The sequence below is a fragment of the Salmo salar genome, chromosome ssa09 (assembly GCF_905237065.1).
Source record: "Salmo salar chromosome ssa09, Ssal_v3.1, whole genome shotgun sequence".
Classification (NCBI taxonomy): Eukaryota; Metazoa; Chordata; class Actinopteri; order Salmoniformes; family Salmonidae; genus Salmo; species Salmo salar.
This window is the reverse complement of record NC_059450.1, coordinates 130,676,624-130,698,813: the sequence shown is the minus strand read 5'-3', so window position 1 is coordinate 130,698,813 and position 22,190 is coordinate 130,676,624. Positions and strand designations below refer to the sequence as shown.

At 42.6% G+C, this 22,190-nt stretch overlaps 1 protein-coding gene across 3 annotated transcripts; it reads left to right on the top strand.

Moving 5' to 3' along the window:
- Positions 1 to 1,369: 1,369 nt before the first annotated feature.
- On the top strand, positions 1,370 to 20,316 carry LOC106612790 (hepatocyte nuclear factor 1-beta-A). 3 transcript variants are annotated; one of them, XM_014214283.2, is made up of 10 exons: positions 1,370 to 1,939; positions 4,613 to 4,812; positions 5,157 to 5,427; positions 5,813 to 6,048; positions 12,449 to 12,600; positions 14,078 to 14,204; positions 14,464 to 14,655; positions 14,974 to 15,092; positions 15,937 to 15,981; positions 17,927 to 20,316. In XM_014214283.2, exons 1-10 carry the CDS (start codon positions 1,569 to 1,571, stop codon positions 17,945 to 17,947), a joined length of 1,734 nt encoding a protein of 577 aa, XP_014069758.1. In that variant the 5' UTR covers positions 1,370 to 1,568; the 3' UTR covers positions 17,948 to 20,316. The 3 variants fall into 3 exon arrangements, with proteins under 3 accessions (XP_014069758.1, XP_014069757.1, XP_014069760.1); XM_014214282.2 differs by having other exon boundaries at positions 1,371 to 1,939; positions 5,813 to 6,060; XM_014214285.2 differs by having other exon boundaries at positions 1,372 to 1,939; positions 5,813 to 6,060; positions 14,464 to 14,637.
- Positions 20,317 to 22,190: the final 1,874 nt, after the last annotated feature.

The following is a 22,190-nucleotide window of genomic DNA, read 5'->3' as shown; positions in this document are numbered from 1 at the left end:
AATTAGGAATTGTCTAAGTAATTCAATGTATTCCTAGTTTAGAAGCATTATCCTACTGACACGACGTGGGGCATAACATAGGCATAATGTAAACATTATTTGCAGACCAATTATAGTAGGTTTGCTCTGTCCTCTGGTCATATAATGATCAACCACGAGTATTGATACTACACTGACAGTAAGGGCGGTATAATTATTGGCAGGCAATACCACTGTATCAGATATGATATAATCAACATCTTGTTAACCAATATGCTAAGCAGTATTAATACATTTTCATATGAATAAAAAATTATTACAATTCCAGGCCACATTTTGCTCTTATGACTATACCAACCAACTCTTCCATATTAGCCTACTTCATTTGTTTAGTTCTCCCCGTTCTACAGGTCACCGAACCTGCCCGATTGTGTAGGCTTACTGTGATGTGTAGGCCTTCATTGTAAATAAGAATTTGTTCTTAACTGACTTGACTAGTTAAATAGAAGTTAAATAAAATAAATAAATAAATAAAAATGATATTAATCGGCACCTGCTTGTTGGCCTGGTCAATCTGGTACGTCCTCAGCGCGCCATTCTGCGACTAGAGCGTTTGAACTTTGGCCACGATTCCAGCGCTGATCTGTTCATGGATTCCTCTCCTCCTCTTCTAATGTCTATTCTGATATATATAAAAAATAACTCACTGGAACAGCGGTTTAAATGGTCAGACATTCCTATAGACTATAAATCTTATGAGAAAGATATAGAAAAACTAAAATACAAGCCCAAGACTGGCAGACCTGTTATGCATAGGCCAAGACGTTTCAGATATATTTATAGTCCTATGTAAAAAAAACAATAAAAAAAAAAACAATATCACAATCAGATTCTTTTTTATAATGAAATAATCGAGCTTGTGTAAATACTTTGTTATGACAGTAGGTGAATAATTAAGAATGTGTCACGTTGTGTAGCATACATGTTATGTAGCTTGCATGTTTTTCTGTTTAATTTAATGACAACCACAAAAATAAACACAGTTGATACGATAAATGCTATAATGAATAATATATGATATTGTCTATACAATATTATTATAATTACAATGTGTTATTATTATTATCATTATTAGTAGTAGTCGTCGTAGTAGAGTAATTATTATCACAAGTATACCATCCCTCCTCTTTCACCAAAGTCTTTATACAACAGAGTCCAAAGTTCATGAAAGTTTTGTTGCTGATAAGCAGAGCCAATAAAAAGCAACAGCGCTCCAGTGTAAACACTGTCAGGTCTACCTGCTTCAGTTAGTCAGTGCAGCCCTCTTCTGACGATTTGCATAAAGACCCCATCAGCCAGCCCACTAATTACCATGTTTTATATTCCCTGCCCTCTGAAAGCATCATGGCAAATGATATCACTCTCCTCAACTGGGAAGTGAACCAGCTTCTCTGAGCAGGTGTCAGGAGTAGGGAATTCACATAAACACTGGAGCACGAGAGGAAGAAAGAACGAACTTTATTTTTGTATTTTCTAGTTCTTTATTCTCCTCAGCCTCCCTTTTAGTTCAGAATTTAACTTTTTTTTTAATGTTCTCGAAAATGGTGTCCAAGTTGACATCTCTCCAACAGGAGCTCTTGAGCGCCTTGTTAGATTCCGGAGTTACCAAAGATGTTCTGATCCAAGCGTTGGACGATATGGATCCTAGCCCGAATGGCTTTGGAGTTAAGTTGGAGAATCTACACATGTCTCCGCCAAGTTCTAAAATCAACGGAAATGATTCGGATTCGAAGCCGGTATTTCTTACGTTGAGCAACGGGCACGGTAAGGGCAAACTGTCGGGAGACGAGGGGTCCGAGGACGGAGATGATTTCGATACCCCACCGATACTAAAAGAACTCCAGTCGCTTAACACGGAGGAAGCAGCGGAGCAGAGGGCAGAAGTTGACCGAATATTAGCGTAAGTGGATACAACTTTAAATGTTTAATTGCATACATTTAGGACTGTTCATTACCGAATGAATGTGTAGGGAAAGGCTCACAAAAAAGATATGTTATTATGGATATGCCTACTTGTTTTAGATTTTGTTGTAATTTCAGTGCATTTAAAACGTTTTATAGTTAACATATATTTACAATGACTGCGTGCCTTGTCCAGGGGAAGAACGACAGATTTTTACCTTGTCAGATACTGGCCCAACGCTCTAACCACTAGGCTACCTTCCGCCCCAAGAAGTGTATCTGCATCGTGTCTGTATTTTAGAATGCTGACAAAACTCCTGTAAAAACACATTTTAATTTAAATGTAAAGCGCAAGGGAATATGTTCCCTGTGTTTACAAGTTTAAAATAATGCGCAAGTAGTACTTTCGCGTTCTAGTTACTAATTATCCACACGGGTTCTTATTTATTTACCTTAGCAAAATATCAACGAGATCTATTATTATTAACTTACTCGATCTCTCTCACTTAGATTATATATGGCAGTGCAAGAAGAGAAAGTGAATTCACACCCACGCATTTGTTTATGTTGCACTAGATACAGGCTCTAATAGTAAGAATAAGAATAACGTTCTGGTGAAATATTGCAACACTTCTTGAAGCAAATATTATTTTGTTTGATGAATGTAGTCTATAAAGGCCTTAATCTTTATATATGTTGTTATTGTCTTAATTTATCTTCTAAAATACATTTATAAATGTTCATTCATTACGCTAGTAACATGATCAAGTGGCCGGCAGAAAATCAAAACTAACCCACGTGTAGTTAAGTTATTATTAATTGTATTCTATAAATCATCAACTGAAAGATACACAGTGTTGTATGATTAGAGTGAATGGAGATCTGGTTATTCATTGTCGAATGTTATAAACCAACATCTAAACCAACACATAAACCCGCAGACTTAATTCTCCAAAACAAACAGTTGTGTGTAGATTTGCAAAAATGACCCATGTGAAGTCAATACTTAATCTGAGATGACTGTGACGGTAGGATAAATCTAAGTGTTATTTTACTGTAATATTTTACAGCAAGCTGCGCATATATTCTAGGCCTTTTAAGTTGTTTTGATATATAGATTTTTTTTTATCGCCATAAACCTCCTATTGAGCTGTCATCCTTGGGTGCAATTGTGCAATTGTTTATAGTTGATATAATTGAAGCATTGGAATAATTCAGAGGATTTTAGACCATGGGCAAGTGTATTCTTCGATAATTGAATGCAATTTTGGATGGAAGCCTTGAATTGATACATTTCTTCAATTTATTATCAATGTATTATCAATTTCCTATGTTTAAGCAAACAACATGATCTTATTCAACCAAATCACCTATTTATTTATTTGATTCATACTCGATTCTGGGATTATTTAGTCTGAATTTGATTAGGCCTATAGGCCTATTGTCCAAATGGGAAAATGTAGACTAGAACGTCAGTGTGTGTCAGACTCAGATGACATAAAATACTGTGCTTCTAAACCAATGTACACTAGGCCTATCCTATTGGTGCTTAGTTTAGATTATTTGATAGCCTAATTTAGTAGCATTTGTAATATATTTCTGTATCCTATATCCTTAGTATCTCACATCCGCTATGAAATATTGACTTTTCAAAAACAGTGGAAAAGGTATAAACCAAGGTCTAGGATTTAGATGTTCAAATTCACCAGGGTTGCCTCTTAGCTACAGTCATAACACTGAATTGAAAATAGGCCTGATTCGGAGTGTTTTCAGATTTCTGAACGTATTATGAGATCACCAGTGGTGGAAACAGTACCCAATTGTCCTACTTGAGTAAAAGTAAAGATACCTTAATAGAAAATGACTAAAGTACACTCCAACACTCAGACATAATTTACACACAAGCATGTGTGTTTAGTGAGTCCGCCAGATCAAAGGCAAGTATAGGGATGACCAGGGATGTTCTCTTGATAAGATCGTGAATTGGACCATTTTTCTGCCCTGCTAAGCATTTAAAATGTAACGAGTACTTTTAGTTGTCAGGGAAAATGTATGGAGTAAAAAGTACATTATTTTCTTTTGGAATGTAGTGAAGTAAAACTAAAAGTTGTCAAAAATATAAATAGTAAAGTACAGATACCCCAAAAAACTACTAAAGTAGTACTTTAACGTATTTTTACTTAAGTAATACACCACTTGAAGTCATCCAGGCGATTTACACTATCTCAGTAAAATCAGTAACCTTTGAAAATATTTACATCCTATTGAATACAATGAGTAATGGTCGTTTATTAGGGTACTTAACAATTGTCCCAACCCCCCAAAAATACTTAAACTTGGGGCCTTGCAAAACAGGGATAACGTCAGGCGAAGAAGTCCGAGAGAAAAACGAATAGAATAAACCAAGGGAAATACATGTTCGTGCTGTATCTTGATGCTGAAGCTAGTTTAGGAATGTATTTGGCCAATGAATAATACATTAGATTAGCAGTGGTATTAGTATGAGTGTTATGGTGTATAATGGTCTATAGCCTAGGAGTTGGTGCTAATTTAGCACCAACACCTATAGGCCATTATACACATAACACTATTAGGCTACTAATAGAACGAATAACATGTATTTAGCAAGGTGATTCGAATATTGTTTTATGTGTGTTTTATTTAACCGCAGTGAGGACCCGTGGCGTGCCGCCCGCATTATCAAAGGCTACATGCAACAGCACAACATACCACAGCGCGAGGTGGTGGACGTAACCGGGCTAAATCAGTCTCACCTCTCACAGCACCTCAACAAAGGCACGCCCATGAAAACCCAGAAGCGAGCGGCGCTCTACACCTGGTATGTCAGGAAACAGCGGGAAGTTCTCAGACGTAAGTTAATATTTGAGTTTCTCACACAGCCTTTGATACAGTTAGAGTCACAGAGGTGTGTTGGCCTGGGCGTCATAATGCTAATGGCCATCCACAACACAATTTGCATGAAAATAAATGTCATATCTCGGCTCTACATATGGTCAGCATCATATTCCAGTAAGCCTATGCCTCAAATGTGTCTGATTTATCATTAGGGTATAGGCTACATATTGTGAAATTGTCCCTCATTAAATTATGCCTTATTTCTTCTTATTGTCTTATTGATTTGTCTCCATTCCACCCAATACAATGTTTTTATGTGACATGAGATGCATTGAATGTACCTTGTTCTTATTTTCCAGAATTCAACCAGGCAGTTCAAGGTTCTGTCAGCAATATGACCGACAAAGGCAGTCAGGATCAGGTGCTGTTTTTCTTCCCAGAGTTCAACCCTCCTGGTCAGGGCATGGGGCAGCAAGGGGAGGAGGTGGGCTCTGAACCCTCCTGCAAGAAAATGAGACGGAACCGTTTTAAATGGGGGCCTGCATCCCAACAGATCCTCTACCAGGCCTATGAAAGACAGAAGAACCCCAGCAAAGAGGAGCGGGAGGCGCTGGTGGAGGAGTGCAACAGGTGAGCGGAGGACGTGTTGGAGAATGAGAAAGTTACGCCTTTTGGGCTGCGTCCCAAATGCCACCCTATTTCCTATTTAGTCCACTGGTGCCAATATGGCTCTGGTCAAAAGTAATACACTATATAGGGAATAGGGTGCCATTTGGGAAAAAGGGACACAACTTTGTTCTTCCATTCAATAATTGAATGTTTGGCACATCTTATTTGATACTAACTCCATTATTACAGCAGCATATGGCCCTAGCTTAGAATGATTTTGACAGGGTTGAATGTCTCTCTTTGTTTACTGTATCCAACTATCATTCCAATGCAACTACCATTATACTTCCCCTTTGTTCTTTTCCATTTTATTCCATTGATACTATTTAAATCTCTCCTCCTATAGGGCTGAGTGTCTCCAGAGAGGGGTGTCTCCATCTAAAGCTCATGGGCTGGGCTCTAACCTGGTCACTGAGGTACGGGTCTATAACTGGTTTGCCAACCGGCGTAAGGAAGAGGCCTTCCGACAGAAGCTGGCGATGGACGCCTACCCCATTCCCATCCACAGCATGAACCCTCTCCTGTCTCACAGCCACAGCTCCCCACACCCCCACAGCTCCCAGACCAGCGCATCCCCCCCTAGTAAGATGCAAGGTAGCGTCTCCACATCACATGCATACCACAGTACATTACTCTGCTATTATATCTAATATAATACTACACACAATCATGGAATGATAAAACATGTGGGCTTTCCTACTGCTGGACCTGTCCCAGCCATGATCTGAGTGCATTTAATCACTATGGTATCCTGATCAGGGACATGTCTTTGACAATTAGAAGAACAATGGTTGGCAAAATAATTGGATGATTTTATTTTCATCCCCAAGCAAGAGTGAATGGAGGGAGAGAAAAATGGTTGATGAGATCAGGGAGAGAGAAGAGAGAGGGCAAGTGATCAATAAGAGTCTCTGAGGGAGCTGAGCAAATGTCATTGTTATTCTGATATTTGACAACACACCGAGAACAATCCACATTGTACCTGCAATCTCCACTCCAAAGTCAGCAGGCAGGCAGGCAGGAGCAGGAGAGTGGCACAAAGAGCAGCAGTCCTGTGACAGGCCAGGGTCAGGGCAGGGTCACGGAAGGATTCAGCGCTAGTTCAACCTATAACCACTACTTCCACATTCACTCTATAAGCATAAGGTCGGTCGGTCAATGGTGACTTTTTGGGGAATCAACAAAGTTCCTGAAGTTGTAAAGAGGAAATCCAACAAACTGACCGTTAAACATCATAATGCTGTTTGCACTCAGTGCAATTTAGCCATCTACCGGTGTCTATAAGAGATAAAATGGAGCTGATATCTTGGCACAGCATTATCCTCAGTGCCATCGCTCACCTCCATAAAAGCAATGATTGGAGGAACTCAATCAAAGCCCCTTGTCGTTCTTTCAAGTTAGAACACGAGGTCAACTCTCTAGAAAAACAAGCCGTTTGCCTCGGGTTGCTCTTTTACCTTTGGTTATACTGGGCCCATTAGCCCATGCTCTGTTTGCTTGTGGTTTTTCCCAGCACACCTGACCAAGCATTGACCTCAGGTTGCAAATTGAGGAGCTAGGTTCAATGATAGGCTTGTGTGGAGGGGAGAGAGAAGGGGCTGGTTGTAGAGGGATAGGGTAAGGGTCAGAAGAGGAAGGTACTTTGCTCACCCTAGCCCTCGGTTGCCTGCTTACAAGGTGTCCTGCCGGTGTGCTGCCAACAGCATCAGCTGTTTTTCAGTGTCAGCCCCTGGCCTGACAATAGCACCCCAGCAGGTTGCCTCATCGCGTTGCTAGGCCACGGCCTGTGTTATGCATGCTTAATGGACAGTTAAAATCCTTGGCTACTACATCTCCCAGTCCTTTGATAAGTGGCTCCCCTGACTTCTCTTCTCTATACCCCAGCCTGGCAGGGGTCCCTATTGTCTGTGGCGTATTGGAAGACTGCAGTGACTGTAACCTAGGTTCATTTATCACTGCTGGGCCTTGGGGAGGGCCTATTTTAAAGCCTCCCCCCTCACCTTTATGGGGCGTCAGTATAGTGGCCGAGGGAGGCTGGGGCTGGGCGCTCTGCAGACCAGAGCAGCAGGAGCTGTCCTCTGGGGTATTGGCTCTTTTCTGGCCAGACAGGACTGATGACCCCTTGTGCTCCAGCCTATAGTGAGGTGTGGGTAACCCCCTCCTTCAGAGCCACTACAACAGTTATGTGAGGGAGGTCACTATCAGGTCACATCAAGGAAAACGTCTTACTCCTGGAGTTTTCATTGATTCTCTTACTTCTATTGATAAGGGTGAGTTAACTTGATTGGTCACAATGGGAGAAACAGTCAAATAGTATTTTGGGGGGACAGATGAGGTTATTCTACCGTCAGTGTTTGGTAAAAGACCAAAACAAAACAAATGTATAGATATCTTCTGTTACTAGTCACGTGTAAATACATACATGTAATAGGTGATTCACACACACTGTTGGTCTAATCAAACTGTTTCATCAGCTGAATGATCCATGTGTCTGAGGCCATAACACTTTTAGGGCCATAGTTTCCCCTTGGATCATTCATTTAACCATACAACCTACGTTTTTATTGAGAATAGGCAATTGGAATTGAACCCTTTTCTAAACGAAACAGATGCCAATACGTGTGTGTTTGTGTGTGTGTTTCACCATACTTTATGGGAAAGGATGTCATGACCATACTGTTGTGTTGTGTATAGTTGTCATGTTTCTTTCTTTGAGAGTGAATCTGGAAAGAAGTAGAGGACGCTCAACCAATGTGAGTCGAGGTGCAACCCAAAAATGTGATAATCATTGAAAAGGAAAAGGCGAACCGCTCACCATTAAAAAAGTATTGTTTTGTTCTTTGGGGGTGAATCTGAAAGCTAAGCACAGGGAGCAGTTTCATACATCTCTCAGCAAAGTATAGAGGTGGGCGGCTTTTCTTTTTTGTTGCTACTTCTGTGTCAATAATATTGAATGTAAGTGCTGTCTAGAGTTCTAAATAGGCCCTCCCTTTATGTTGACCTGCATCAAAGCTGAGATAAAAACGCTGACGTGCCAATCAACCCAGATAATTCAGCAACAGTAGCATCTTTTTCACCAGAATGTGCTAAGAGATTGAATTGAATGCCTGATAACCTGCTGATATTTCATTTTTTTGGGATATTCCCTCGTCTCACACGGCAAAGCCTGCTGATTCAGGAATCTCCCCCCTAATCTGACACATTGGAAAGTTTTAAGCTGTAAAATTAAGACTGCAGTGAGGGGAGTGTGGTTCAATACCTGGTAGACTGGTGTAATGGGCACGTTCTATTCATTTGGTAATCCTCTGAAAACAGTGTTTTTTAATTTAATAACAGTGAGAGTAAAACCCCATATTATAGGAGGGAAAAATAGTGAGAAGGTTGTGTTGCCTCAATGCCTTGTGTCACCCAAGGCTATGTGGGAGTTTGCCTGGCCGCGGGATAGAGAGGCAAGGCCTGCCCTATGCCTGGCCCTGCTCTGTCCACTGGGAGCCCCAGCCTGGTCAGAGAGGTACCAAGGCCTGCTATGTCCTGCAGAGACCCGTTAGGTCTCTCATATGCAGCGAAGCTTCAATGACCAGTGCCTGGGGATGGGAAGAGGGGCTTTGATATTACATGGGTCACACAGAGCACTGAAGCCTTTTAAACATGCTGCAACTCCCTGCTGCCTACGCTATCACTCCCCTTCACAGGGTTCTCCCCCTCCCCCTGGTCTACTTCTAGTCTCCCCTGGTCCAGTGCTCAGGGTGCTTGGTATTGTGGTTGATTTAGCTCAAACCATATTTCAGCTGAGAATTTAGTGATAGAGAGGAGCTAGCTACCTTTTGTTAGGATGTAAATAAGAGCGGATGTAGGACACAGTCTGAAACTGGTCAAATGTCATGCAGCCAGAAAGTACAGTAGTTGTTTACATTTTGGGTTGTTTTTTTCTCTAATATAACGTTATCTTGAGGAAGAAAGATTTCTTAATCTCAAGCTATATTGACAGCATCTTTATAATAACCCAATAACAAACTGGGGGTGAATAGGTTGGTATGTGGACACCGCTGGCCGCCCCACTGGTGTCCCAGGAATGGAGCCCTCCTCCTCCTTCCAAATGACCAATTGCCTCAGACAGACTAGACGACGGAAGCTTTCCTGGGATTGGGGTTCCCTGCAGCCAGAATTACTGCCTGACACAGGAAAACAAAGCTGGCCTGAATAGCACCTCTCTCCCCTTGACACTTTACAGGATGTCCAGCTTGGAGATAAATGCCTGTTTATGAGTCCTCTGCCATTGTGAGGGTATGGGGGTCATGGGCCTGATGGAGTGCGGTATTGTTCTGTAGCGGTGTTAACAAGTGCTGTGGGGTTGCTAGTGTGATGTTCAAGACAATATGAGGTCTGTCTGTGGTTCTCTTGTGGTCTGCCTGGACAGACTGGACAACATGTTTGTTGTTAGTGAATGAAATACAGTCAAGATGAAAATGGTAAATTCTTTGGTCTGATTTAGTTGTATTTCCCAGGCGGTAAAGCATGTTTTTACTAAGGTAAACTTTATTTTGAGTGAGATACGGTCTCCCATTATTTTATGGCAGATATATGATGCTTGGTGTCTCCTGTCTATGACTGTCTGTGGCTGTTTGGGACTGTCTGTGGCTGTCTGTGACTGTCTGTGGCTGTCTGTGGCTGTTTGGGACTGTCTGTGGCTGTCTGTGGCTGTCTGTGACTGTCTGTGGCTGTTTGGGACTGTCTGTGGCTGTTTGGGACTGTCTGTGGCTGTTTGGGACTGTCTGTGGCTGTCTGGGACTGTCTGTGACTGTCTGTGACTATCTGTGACTGTGACAGACAGGGCACTCAGTGTGACATGCGTGGGTCAGGGACAGAGGGCCCAGGGAAGATGTGGGATCTGAGAGTAAACACTGTCACAGTGGTTTTGTCCCAAATAGCACCCTATTCCCTACATAGTGCACTACTATAGGCCCTGGTCTAAATTAGGGCACTATATAGGGAATAGGGTGCCATTTGGTACTGGCCCAGTGTCACAGCCCACTGCTCTGCTCTGCAGGGGGGAGGGAGGGAGACTCTGTGTGAGACTGAGACTACAGGATAAGAATGTGTTTGACATTGGTTGTAAATGTGTAATGTTTGCTCTGTTGGTATCAAAGGGGGCCAGGATTGGCAAACATCTATTTGATAGGAGGAGAGCAGCATTCCTTTGGCCCCGGTGGCCAATGGAGGTGGGAGACAACAATGGATCTAGACACGGGATTAAGAGATGGGTCATTCAGTGATGTCACAGAATTCAGTGACTAAGTGTTTGGACAGTAGAAGGATAGGTGAGAACATAGCAGGGTTCCCTATTGATGACATACTGTACATAGAAGGCATTTCTTCACTTTCATAGGTGTACCTGGGCACAGAGGGATCCTTTCCATGCTGGGTAGGAATCACTGTGCTGCCATATTTATAGACCTATCCAAGGCCTTTGATACTGTCGACCCTCCCCTACTCATTCAAAGGTTGTCTAAAATGGGCCTCAACCAGGCGTATTACAAGTGGTTTGGGAACTATCTGTCAGACAAGACACAATGTGTGCTTTCTGATGGTGTCAAGTTTCCTCAATATTACTAAAGGTGTCCGGCAGGGGTCTATTGTTTGACCTGTCCTCTTTTCTATTTGTATAAATAATATTGGTCTAGCTGAAAAAACCTGTACCATCAATCTGTATGCAGGTGACACTGTTATGTACACTATTGCCCCTACGGCTGACCAGGCTATGTTGGAGCTGCAATGTGATTTTGTTGCTTTGATTTAAGATTGGTACGTAAGGCGGGAAAAACTAAGTGTTTGCTGCTTTATAATTGTCATATAAATATTTCAGATGCTTACACATTTATGCAATGGATGGTTCTTTCATCGAGCTGATTCCCACCTAGAAATATATGGCCTTTTGGATTGACAATCATTTTACATTACTACATGATGAGCTAGTTATAAAGTTGAGATTTAAAGTAGGCTTATTTTATAGAAATAGATCATGCCTCTCCCTAAACAGCAGGAAGCAGATTGTACAGTCAACTTTACATGCCAGTCCTTGACTATGGTGACACCATTTACCAGAATGCAGCAGCCACTACTCTTAAACCTTTGGATGCCGTCTATCATAGCGCCCTTCGCTTTATCACAGGTGACTGTTTTAATACACATCACTGCATCCTGTATCAAAAGGTTGGCTGGTCCTCATTAAAGTCCCGTAGATCACTTCATTACTCCCTTTTTGTTTACAAAGCTCGACTACACAAGCTTCCGACCTACCTCACTTCACTGTTAAAATGACAAAATATGAGACACCAAACCCGTTCATGGGGATGGTTATGTACCGATCTAGGTAAATCTGCCTTCCGTTTTAGTGCCCCCCATTGTTGGAATAACCTACAGAACTCCCTGCATGTTGACTCTCTGGTGCCTCTATGGCAGTTTAGGACTTTAATGTTGAATGAATTTAATGAGAATTGCAACTGTTTGGATTGAATGTAAATAATTGTATTTGTGGTGTTTGAAGCTGTAGTGTTGATTTTCTAAAAAACAATGGTGCTTGAGTTCATAAAGTCTAGGACTGGGATTGTGGGGGGCTGGTGTACGGTGTATTGTACTCACTAAATGGCCTTGGCTGAGCTGGGCTGATAGCACCAGTGGAGGGGTCAGTGTGTTTGTTTGCTCTGCTCTCCCTGTTTGAGTCAAAGAGCAGGTGAGTCTGATGGGTTGGAGCACCTGCTGACATAGCACACTTAGTCATACTGAGAGGCCTGCTACCATATCTCTCTACCCTATATACTGTTATCCTGTGTAACACAGATGTTGTTAGGTCAAGAAATAAACTCTCAATCTAACAATCTGTCAATTTCCCTCCCTCCCTCCCTCCCTCCCTCCCTCCCTCCCTCCCTCCCTCCCTCCCTCCCTCCCTCCCTCCCTCCCTCCCTCCCTCCCTCCCTCCCTCCAGTGCGGTACAGCCAACAGGGACCCAGTGAGGTCAGCTCCTCGACGACCATCAGTCACCACGGCAGCATGTCGACCAGCCAGTCGGTGTTACAGCAGGTGTCTCCGGGCAGCTTGGACCCCAGCCACAGTCTGCTGTCACCTGATGCCAAGATGGTGAGTAACACACCTGGGCCCTCCTGGCCTCTGATTAGATAAGGACCAGGGCTGCGTTTAACATGAGGTACGTTCCAAATGGCACCCTATTCCCTCTATACTGCATTACTTATGCCCTATATAGTGCACCATAGTGCTCTGGGCAAAGGTAGTGCACTATATAAGGCAATAGGGTATAATTTGGTACGCAACCGTAGACATATAAAGTAGGTCCCGGAGCCAGACTCCCATGGAACAGTCTGTAGGGAACAACAGTTACAGCATTGTGCTTCTCTCTGTGGAACGTGCAGATAGGCAGGCAGGCAGGCGGCAGGCCTTGGCTCAGGCCATACAGTACGCCTTCACCACCAAAGTGAACCGGGTAGGTCCAGAGCTGAGCCGATAAACCTGACAAAGAAACATTCTGCATTATGCGCTTATTGATTAAATGCCCTGTAAAAATAAGCGGAGATTGGAGCGCTCAGCACTGCTTGCTCTGCCAGGGAAATGACGACAGCGCTTGATTATGTTGAATGTTTTTTCTACCTTCAGAAAAGGGAGCGCGAGGGGAGAAACTCAGCCCTCTGCCCTAGTCCAATATTTGATTGGTGAAAGTGAAACTTGACAGTACAGTACATGCAGAGACTAACTCTTGAACGCTGGTGCCAAAAAACTATTATATTGTATTCTTAGTATCAGAATAATAACGAGTTTATGACACTAACCAGATTTGCCATGTTTAAATCTAACCAAGTTGAAAATAAACCATTTTATTTAGTGAGAAGATCCCTGATGATTCATAATACATTTGTCATCCTCTCCTGTCAGTAGGAAGTTAGATGTTCGTAGGGAGGGCAGGTCAGTATAGTGTGGAACAGGTCAGAGCAGACAGGTTGTTATCTATGGGTACCGTACAGATGACTGTCTGAGTCCCAAATGGAACCCTATTCCTTATATAGTGCACTACTTTTGACCAGGGCCCATAGTGCACTATATAGGGAACAGAGTGCGATTTCAGATACATCCCCTGTCTGATCATCCCCTCCTCTCAGAGCAGCTGGCAGGAAATATGAACACACACACACCCACGTGCACACACATGCATACACACTACTACATTCAGTCTGTGCTTTTATGCTTTATCATCAGATTTTTCAATTTTTATTGTCTTCCTTCTCAGGATTTGCTCGGTGTAGATGACTGGACTTACACAGACTGGAGTTACACTGTGTTTGTGTAACTCCAGTCATCTACACCGAGCAAAACCTGAGAAGGAAGACAATAAAAACGCAGCAGAACTAACTCAACATTTATCTGTGTGAGCTGCATTGCTGAGAACATCTGATTTCACTTCTAAAGTGATTTACTTTACTCTATACCCTGATTTAACCATCCTTATATCCAGTTAGCATGTTAGATTTAGGATATTGTCAGTACATGACTTCATTTTTGGTCCAGAATGGTATCACTAAGTTTCTTAGTGTGTCTCTCTCTCTAGATGTCTGCGTCAGGTGGAGGCTTGCCACCTGTGAGCACGCTGACCAACATCCACAGCTCCCACCACACACACCAGCAGACACAGAACCTCATCATGCCTCTCTCTGGAGTCATGACCATCGCACAGAGTGAGTCAACCAACCAATCAACCAACCAGCCAGCGCTTTGCATTTCCCATGTCTCCACAAGTGACTTTCTTACTGTAATAACTGCCCATTTATTCTCCTCTGTTTATGCACACATTCTTGTATTATTTTCTTGTGCGTTCGTATGAACACAATGGTTGAGCTCCAATTGGCAATAATGCACTATATAGGGAATATAGCCATGCTTTTATTGTCATGCTTTTGACATGAGCCAAATCACTGAGGTTCTATTTGGTTGTAGGTCTGAACACGTCGCAGTCTCAGTCGGTGCCAGTGATCAACAGCGTGGCGGGGAGCCTTGCAGCGCTGCAGCCGGTGCAGTTCTCCCAGCAGCTCCACAGTCCCCACCAGCATGGCCTGATGCAGCAGTCCCCCAGCCAGCAGCCCTTCATGGCCACCGTGACTCACTCACACAGTCAGTACCTGCCTCTTAGTAAGCACTAAACGAATGCTAATGCCATGTCATAGATGGGATATAATGGCGATTTAGCCTGGTCCCAGATACTTTTTCTCTCATTGACACGCTCTGTTTAGCGTGACAATTCCATAAGGAGTTGACAAGAGAGCAGAAACAGACTGCCATCCAGGCTACTGCTAATATGCAATTTGCTTGAAACTCAATTTCAGTATGTACAGATGTAGCCTAATCCTAACCCCAATCCTAACCCTAATGCTAACCAATTAATAAAGGTGAATCTATTGGGTTAAAATTAACAATGAGATGTTCTCTCTATGTCTTTGTCTATGGCAGTGTATCCTCACAAGCAGGAGCCCATGCAGTATTCCCACCAGTCACGGTTTCCCTCAGCCATGGTGGTGACAGACACCAACAGCCTCAGTACTCTCAGTTCCATGTCATCCAGCAAACAAGTCAGTCACTAACCTGCTTCAGTCTCATCTAACACAGGCCACAATCAGGCCCCTCTCCCTCTACCCTGGCCCTGACTCTGTCAATACAGTCTCCTCTCTCTGTCTGTCCTCAGTGTCTGTCCTCAGTGTCTGTCCTCAGTGTCTGTCCTCAGTGTCTGTCCTCAGTCTCTGATATTTGACCTCTCTGTGTATTAGAGCATGTACATATATAATGTGAGGAATAATCCCTTTTGCTGCTCTCTGAGATATGTTTGCACAAGTTACACTGTATAAGCTGTATTTAAACTAAAATGTTTGTGAAATATAGGTGGTTGTAAATGTAAGTTGTAAAGCTTGAAAATCAATTCCGAGCTTGCAGAGTTTAGGCGCTGTACTATTTCTTGTGCAAACCTCCCATTAGAGATCGGCTTGATTCATTTCTTTATCTACTAACACACCAAATCTTCCTCACAGCCGACACGCAACCCCCTCCCCGAACTGAGCACTCACTAACAGTAGGCTGATAGACTAGGATAGATACAGTAGACTGATAGACTAGGATAGATACAGTAGACTGATAGACTAGGATAGATACAGTAGGCTGATAGACTAGGATAGATACAGTAGACTGATAGACTAGGATAGATACAGTAGGCTGATAGACTAGGATAGATACAGTAGGCTGATAGACTAGGATAGATACAGTAGGGCTGTGTCTCATATGGCACCTTATTCCCTATATAATGCACCATAGGGCTCTGGATAAAAGTAGTGCACTATGTCGGGAATAGGGTGCCCTTTGGATTGCACACTAGGTCTGTGTGTTGTGATTGTGTGTTGACTTGTTTAATCCCTGTTACATTAGGATTCTACCGTAAACAAGATGGTGCAACTGGGGGGTCTCTCCTGGGTAAATACTATTTTCTTAATTCAGTCACTTAATAAAGTCCCTTAGTTTTAGCCCGAGTGCCAGTCTGTTTGTGCCATCATGCCAACTCTATTGGTCTTGAAAATGACAGCAATGGAGTTGGCAAGAGCACAAACCGATCTGATACCAGGCAAACTTAGTTTAACTGCTCTGGCTCAGTGAATTCACCCCAATGTGATGTGTTGTTGTCCCAAAGCCAAGGTCATTCAACTGAATATTTGTGTGCAATATACCATATTTTGCGTAGTAAATGTCTGTGCTTTAGATTACTATATAGGCATAAATTAATGTTAATACAGACTGATACAGGAACCTTAATTCGTGTAATCAACATACACTACCCTTCTTATGCATCTAAAGTCAATGAATGGCAATATGAGATCAGACTAATGAGATATTGAATAATGCAATCGTTATTTATTCACATAATGGTTTCACAGCTAATGTTTTTGTGAGGCTCTGGCTTTGATGCTGGGTTTGACCCTAGTACTCAGTTCACTCTGCTTTTGTCTGAGCATGTGGACCACAAATCTCAATCATTGGCCCAAGGAGTCGGGTGTATGGATACTCCTCAGAATTCCTATTTCCTTTGAAAGGCCGGACCAATCAATCACCCGTGCCCTCATCCTGAACGGCATTTGATTAATGATGCCTCCTTTCGCTTTCCTCTCCATTGGGGAGAAAGAGGGCTGGTCGCTCCCTGGCCTGGCAAGACCTAGTCCCCTGATCAGGAAATGAACCCCACTGTTAATCAAAGTTCAGGAGGCTTGTGTCCTGCTACTTACTTCCCTGTTATGGGGGTTGATAGTGGGGGAGTATAGGGTGAGGGTGGGGGTGTTTTTTGTTGTAATTACAGCTCTTCCCCTTTCCTACATCTCCCTGGTCCCAGTGATCGCTCTAGCCTGAAATGCCTTCCTCTGTGCTTTGCTTTCACACGCTCAATTTCCCACGCTGCCTGAGACAGAGCACTCTATGCTGCCCGGCCGCAGCACTGTCACTGCTCATTGGGTGGCAGGCTGAAGTGCTGAGATGTCTCGCTCAGAGCAACATTCTGGCAGATGCTCCGATTGGCTTGAAAGCAAACTGTCCCCTTGTTAGAGTGGTTTTGGAAAGATACTGACCGGGGGCTTTTGGTTTGATATGTATGTAGAACCCATCGCTCTACAGTGTTGAGTAACGAAACCTAAGACGGTCATCAGTAATGTTTTTTCTGAGCATTGCAAATAAACCTAAACATATTGGTGTCTAGTTTTGAGCTATGCTCTGATGATATCATGGTATATTTGTAGCTTTATAGGTGGAGCAGCATTTAAACGAGCCAGCGTTTGGACAGCAGGCTCCTCCAGGCTGCCTCTCAGGTCTTTATTTGGACTGGGTGGTGCAGAGAGGCCAGTGGGCTCTTCTCATGACATGACCAACATGCTCAGACTTTATAACTCTTGTTTGCTGAGGACACCCCTCCCACCCCATGTTAAACTCACCTCCACTTAGGGTTAGACTGTGGTCTGAGCAGCTGGCCTCCACCTTTATCAGGTAGGGCTGTTTGCTGGCCAGAGGGTCACACCAGGGTCAACTGCCTCCACCCCTTGAGCGAAAGGAAAACATGAATTCCACAAACAATCTCCAAAAGGCCATTTGAATGGAAGCAAGGCTTTTCAGTGAAGTGGAAGAAGGATGTGGAATGTATTTGGTCAGGTGTGGCGTAGGTAGGCAGTAGGCCACAGGGCTGATAAATCTGCTGTAGCCGTTTACATCCAATCTGAATCTGACACCATGGGGACTTTAGAAATGGGACCTATTATCATGACAATACATATTAAATACATCCTCACCAGAAACTGTTTCTTGTGTTATTGAATAGGTTTTGTTTGTGTGATGTACTCACTCTGACGTTTTTTTCCCTCTCTCTTGGTCTCTCTTTTTGCAGTGTCCTCTTCAAGCCTGGTGAGAGTACACACCTGACTTCCTTGGTGCCTAGCAACAGGAGCACATTTTTCCACCCACTCACTGTGGTAACCATGACAACTCCTAATAACTGGCAACAGCGCACTGGACGATGAGTCAGTCAATAAATCCACAGTGGCAGTGGTGGAGGTTGAGAGGAGAGGAGGAGTGAGAGAAGGGGAGAGAAATTAACATTTTGCATTAATGGACACCTAAATGAAGGGAGGAGAACTGGATTTCCCCTGACATACAGAAGATCAACAACAAGGATGTATGATTTTTCACTACAAACACAATCTTGTGAAAAAAGTATTCATTTCTCTATCTTTTCATTGAAAATGTGTGCAAATGACAAGTCATCGCTTCTATGTGGCCAGTCATTTGTGACATTATCAAGGAACAAAACAAATGGATCTTCACATTATGCCTTACATGCTGTGGTATGTAAGAATAGGACTGGTGGAGTGGATGTCCATGAAGAACTAACATGTTACTATGATCTGATGTGGAAAGATGAAGGCGTACGGAGGCTGGGGTGAGAGGACACGATCTGCCTCAGTCGGCCCAGCTACGTTGGGCTGTGGTGGGGATGGACTGTATGGGGGACTGGGTGATTCCCTCTGGCACAGGGCCCGGATTCATGATGGGCAGATCTGAATAATCTGATCCCCACTATACTGTATATTATCAACGGCAATGCACAACTATCAGAACTACTGGATGACAATCATATTAACTTTGTCCTGAGCAACTGTATAGGTTTTTGTAGATAGATATTTCATATACATACGTACCTGTTCTGTTTGAAGGAGTCTTCCATGTTTGTTTTTCATAATGTGATTTTCTGTACTGAACAGTCAATAGTGCAGATAATTATAACTTTGTTCATGTGTCTAAAGGATTTCAACATTTGTAATTCCCAAACACGGGGGAAATATAATAGACAATATATTTGTATTTTTTATTTGGTTCCAATTGTAAACTGTGATTGAAAGATATGACAATCTTTAGAACTAAAGGACTATGCAATGTGCATAGAAGTGCATATGAAGTGCATATGAAGCCTCAGAAGACTGAAACGTGTACAGTACTCTACAAACAGAAGACAGAGGACTTTCTGAGACGCACCATTACTCTATGAACTTAATGACCCTCATGTTGTTTCTGTTGTCAGAGCTGCGCACAACATGACACAAAACATTAAACCAAAGTTTTTTTTTTTTTTTTTATATACGTGTACAGTAGATACTGTATATAAAGTAGTCAGAAATTCAGTTGGACACTTTGGGTGTTTTTCTTTCACCCATTTCCCATGTTTCGTTCTGAAGAGAGAGTCAGCGTGCTATGATATCATAAACAAAGTCTGCCCTGTGGGAGTGTTGACTCACATATTCACTGTATGCCTTCAAACCCATTTCTAGCTTTTGTCCCAAATGGCACCAAATTCCCTATATAAGACACTACCCTTGGTTAAAACGAGTAGTCCACTACATAGGGAATAGGGTGCCATTTAGGATGCACACATTGTCCCAATCCTAGGGTGGCTAATGCCTGCCTGCCTGCCTGCCTGGGAGACCTCTCTCTGACTGATGTTTGCTCATACCGTTCAGGTGAATTTCAGGAATGGGACTTTAGCCCTCCCAGGCTCCCTCCCCTCTCCTCCCACTTCCTCATTCCCAACGTTTCCTCATTTAAAGACACATATGGAATTGGACCCTTTTTTATTTTTCTCCTTTATAAATCATAACAGCCTCCCCCCGTGACAATGACAATATTTACAGGTATTTGCAAGCAAAACAGTGATATGAGTCTTGTAACTTGTGAATGGGTGGAAGATGAAAGCATCTCTTGTTGTGACAGCAGCCAATGTAATCAGGCTGGATTCCACAGAGGTTGAGAAATGTTATGGAGAGTTGGATAACCAGCCGCACTTAGTTACTTATGAAATCCCAATCCACCAGAGGGGTCCAGAAAAACAAGCACAGGATACAAACAATCAGGTTTTTATAATGAACATTTGTATAGACTGTCTGCGTGTTTTCTGAATAATTATTTTACTTCATATTTTCTAAATTGAAGTCATACCCTCTCCACCTCCATATTTTGGTTGGCACATACTGTACAGACTCCCTTTCAATAGGTCACTATCTTGTTATTATTTGTACTACCTTGTTTCAATCTGTTGTAAACATACCCACTGCCATCTAATCAGAGGGCATGCAGGTCCACTTTCAACTGTAGATGACAGACGAAGACAAGTTATTGTCTCTTTGATGTATTTTTGTATAAAATGGAAATCAATCCTTTAAAATCATTATTTATACTTTCTGAGAAAATGTTGATATTCAAGTAAAGCTTTTTTTTCAAAATGAATGAATTAGTGTTGGTCAGTGTTTTCTGTTTTGGTGTGTTTTAACAGAAAGGTTATACACATGATGCTTCAACATCTAGTTTTGATTTACATTTGGTTGAGTTGTCAACTAACCTCAATTCAACGTGAAATCCCCAAACAATTTCACCGATGTCATTGGATTTAGCATAAAAGTTGGGTGAAAAAATACTAAATTCCCTTAAGTTAATGACTTTTCTCGAATCCAATCAGTTTTCCACATTGATTCAATGTCATTGAATTTTCTTGTTCAAATGACGTGGAAACAATGTTGATTCAACCAGTTTTTGCCCAGTGGGAAGAGTGGTTGACAGATTTTGCAATAGATTGATTCTTCCTCCCTTGCAACATGTATACTTAATCATGACTCAGAGGGACCTTGAGGTAAATGGTTATCACCCTAACCTAAGCACAAAATTACCTGGCATTTTACAACATTAACGTCCCGAGTGTTACCTTTTCACCTGACCGTTTCCTTATGAGAAGTGTGAAAGGAATGTATTCCTATCGACCAGATGACCCCACACCCCTCATGCCTTTGCAAATCATGTTTATTCAAGCTATCTGATTGACACACTGAATTCCCAGGTGTACACATTGTCACATTGTCCCTGTGTGTGTGTGTGTGTGTGTGTGTGTGTGTGTGTGTGTGTGTGTGTGTGTTCCTTGTCAGTAGGAGCAATGTGTAACACAATGCACATAACCCTTGAAGCAATGAGCCCTGTTGGTCAATTTCTGTGTTTATTGGCCCTCTACAAAGATCTGTTGTATTTCTATGTGATAAGACGACAGCGCCCTCTACAAAGATCTGTTGTATTTCTATGTGATAAGACGACAGCGCCCTCTACAAAGATCTGTTGTATTTCTATGTGATAAGACGACAGCGCCCTCTACAAAGATCTGTTGTATTTCTATGTGATAAGACGACAGCGCCCTCTACAAAGATCTGTTGTATTTCTATGTGATAAGACGACAGCGCCCTCTACAAAGATCTGTTGTATTTCTATGAGATAAGACAACGGCGTCTTTGAAGTTTGTAAATCTAAAGTGTGTGTTCAATTTCCAACAGGAAGGCACCTTCACCAAGCAATCTAGCAAGTTGATTTCAACTACCCTGGTGTGTTCTAAACTTTAGTGTGTATAAGCATCATCAGTATGTTTCTTATGATCTGAGCAAACCAATGAACACGTCCCCATATTAAATCATAATATTTTCAACGCAGAGGATTATTTTCCTTCCTTTCCAGTGCGACAGACAGACCAATAGTACAGGGAGTCAGTGGAAGACCTTTCCCACTTGTCTGGAACAACAACCGAAATATCCCCAAGGAAGAACAACTTGAAAGGGCCAATCTGGTGTCTCGGTAAGCACAGTATTGGGAGTCTCACATTGTTATTATGGGTGGGCTAGGTCTTTAGAGGGCACACAGAGGGGAGGCTACTGCTAACAACATGTATGACATGTAATTCATACATGGACCCTGGCCACCGTCTCTCACATTGCTCAGCTGAGGTTAAGCATGATTGTGTTGCTATGTGAGAGGGTATGTGAGAGGCTATGTGAGAGGGTATGTGAGAGGGTATGTGAGAGGCTATGTGAGAGGCTATGTGAGAGGCTATGTGAGAGGCTATGTGAGAGGCTATGTGAGAGGCTATGTGAGAGGGTATGTGAGAGGCTATGTGAGAGGCTATGTGAGAGGGTATGTTAGAGGCTATGTGAGAGGGTATGTGAGAGGGTATGTGAGAGGGTATGTGAGAGGGTATGTGAGAGGCTATGTGAGAGGCTATGTGAGAGGCTATGTGAGAGGTTATGTGAGAGGGTATGTGAGAGGCTATGTGAGAGGGTATGTGAGAGGCT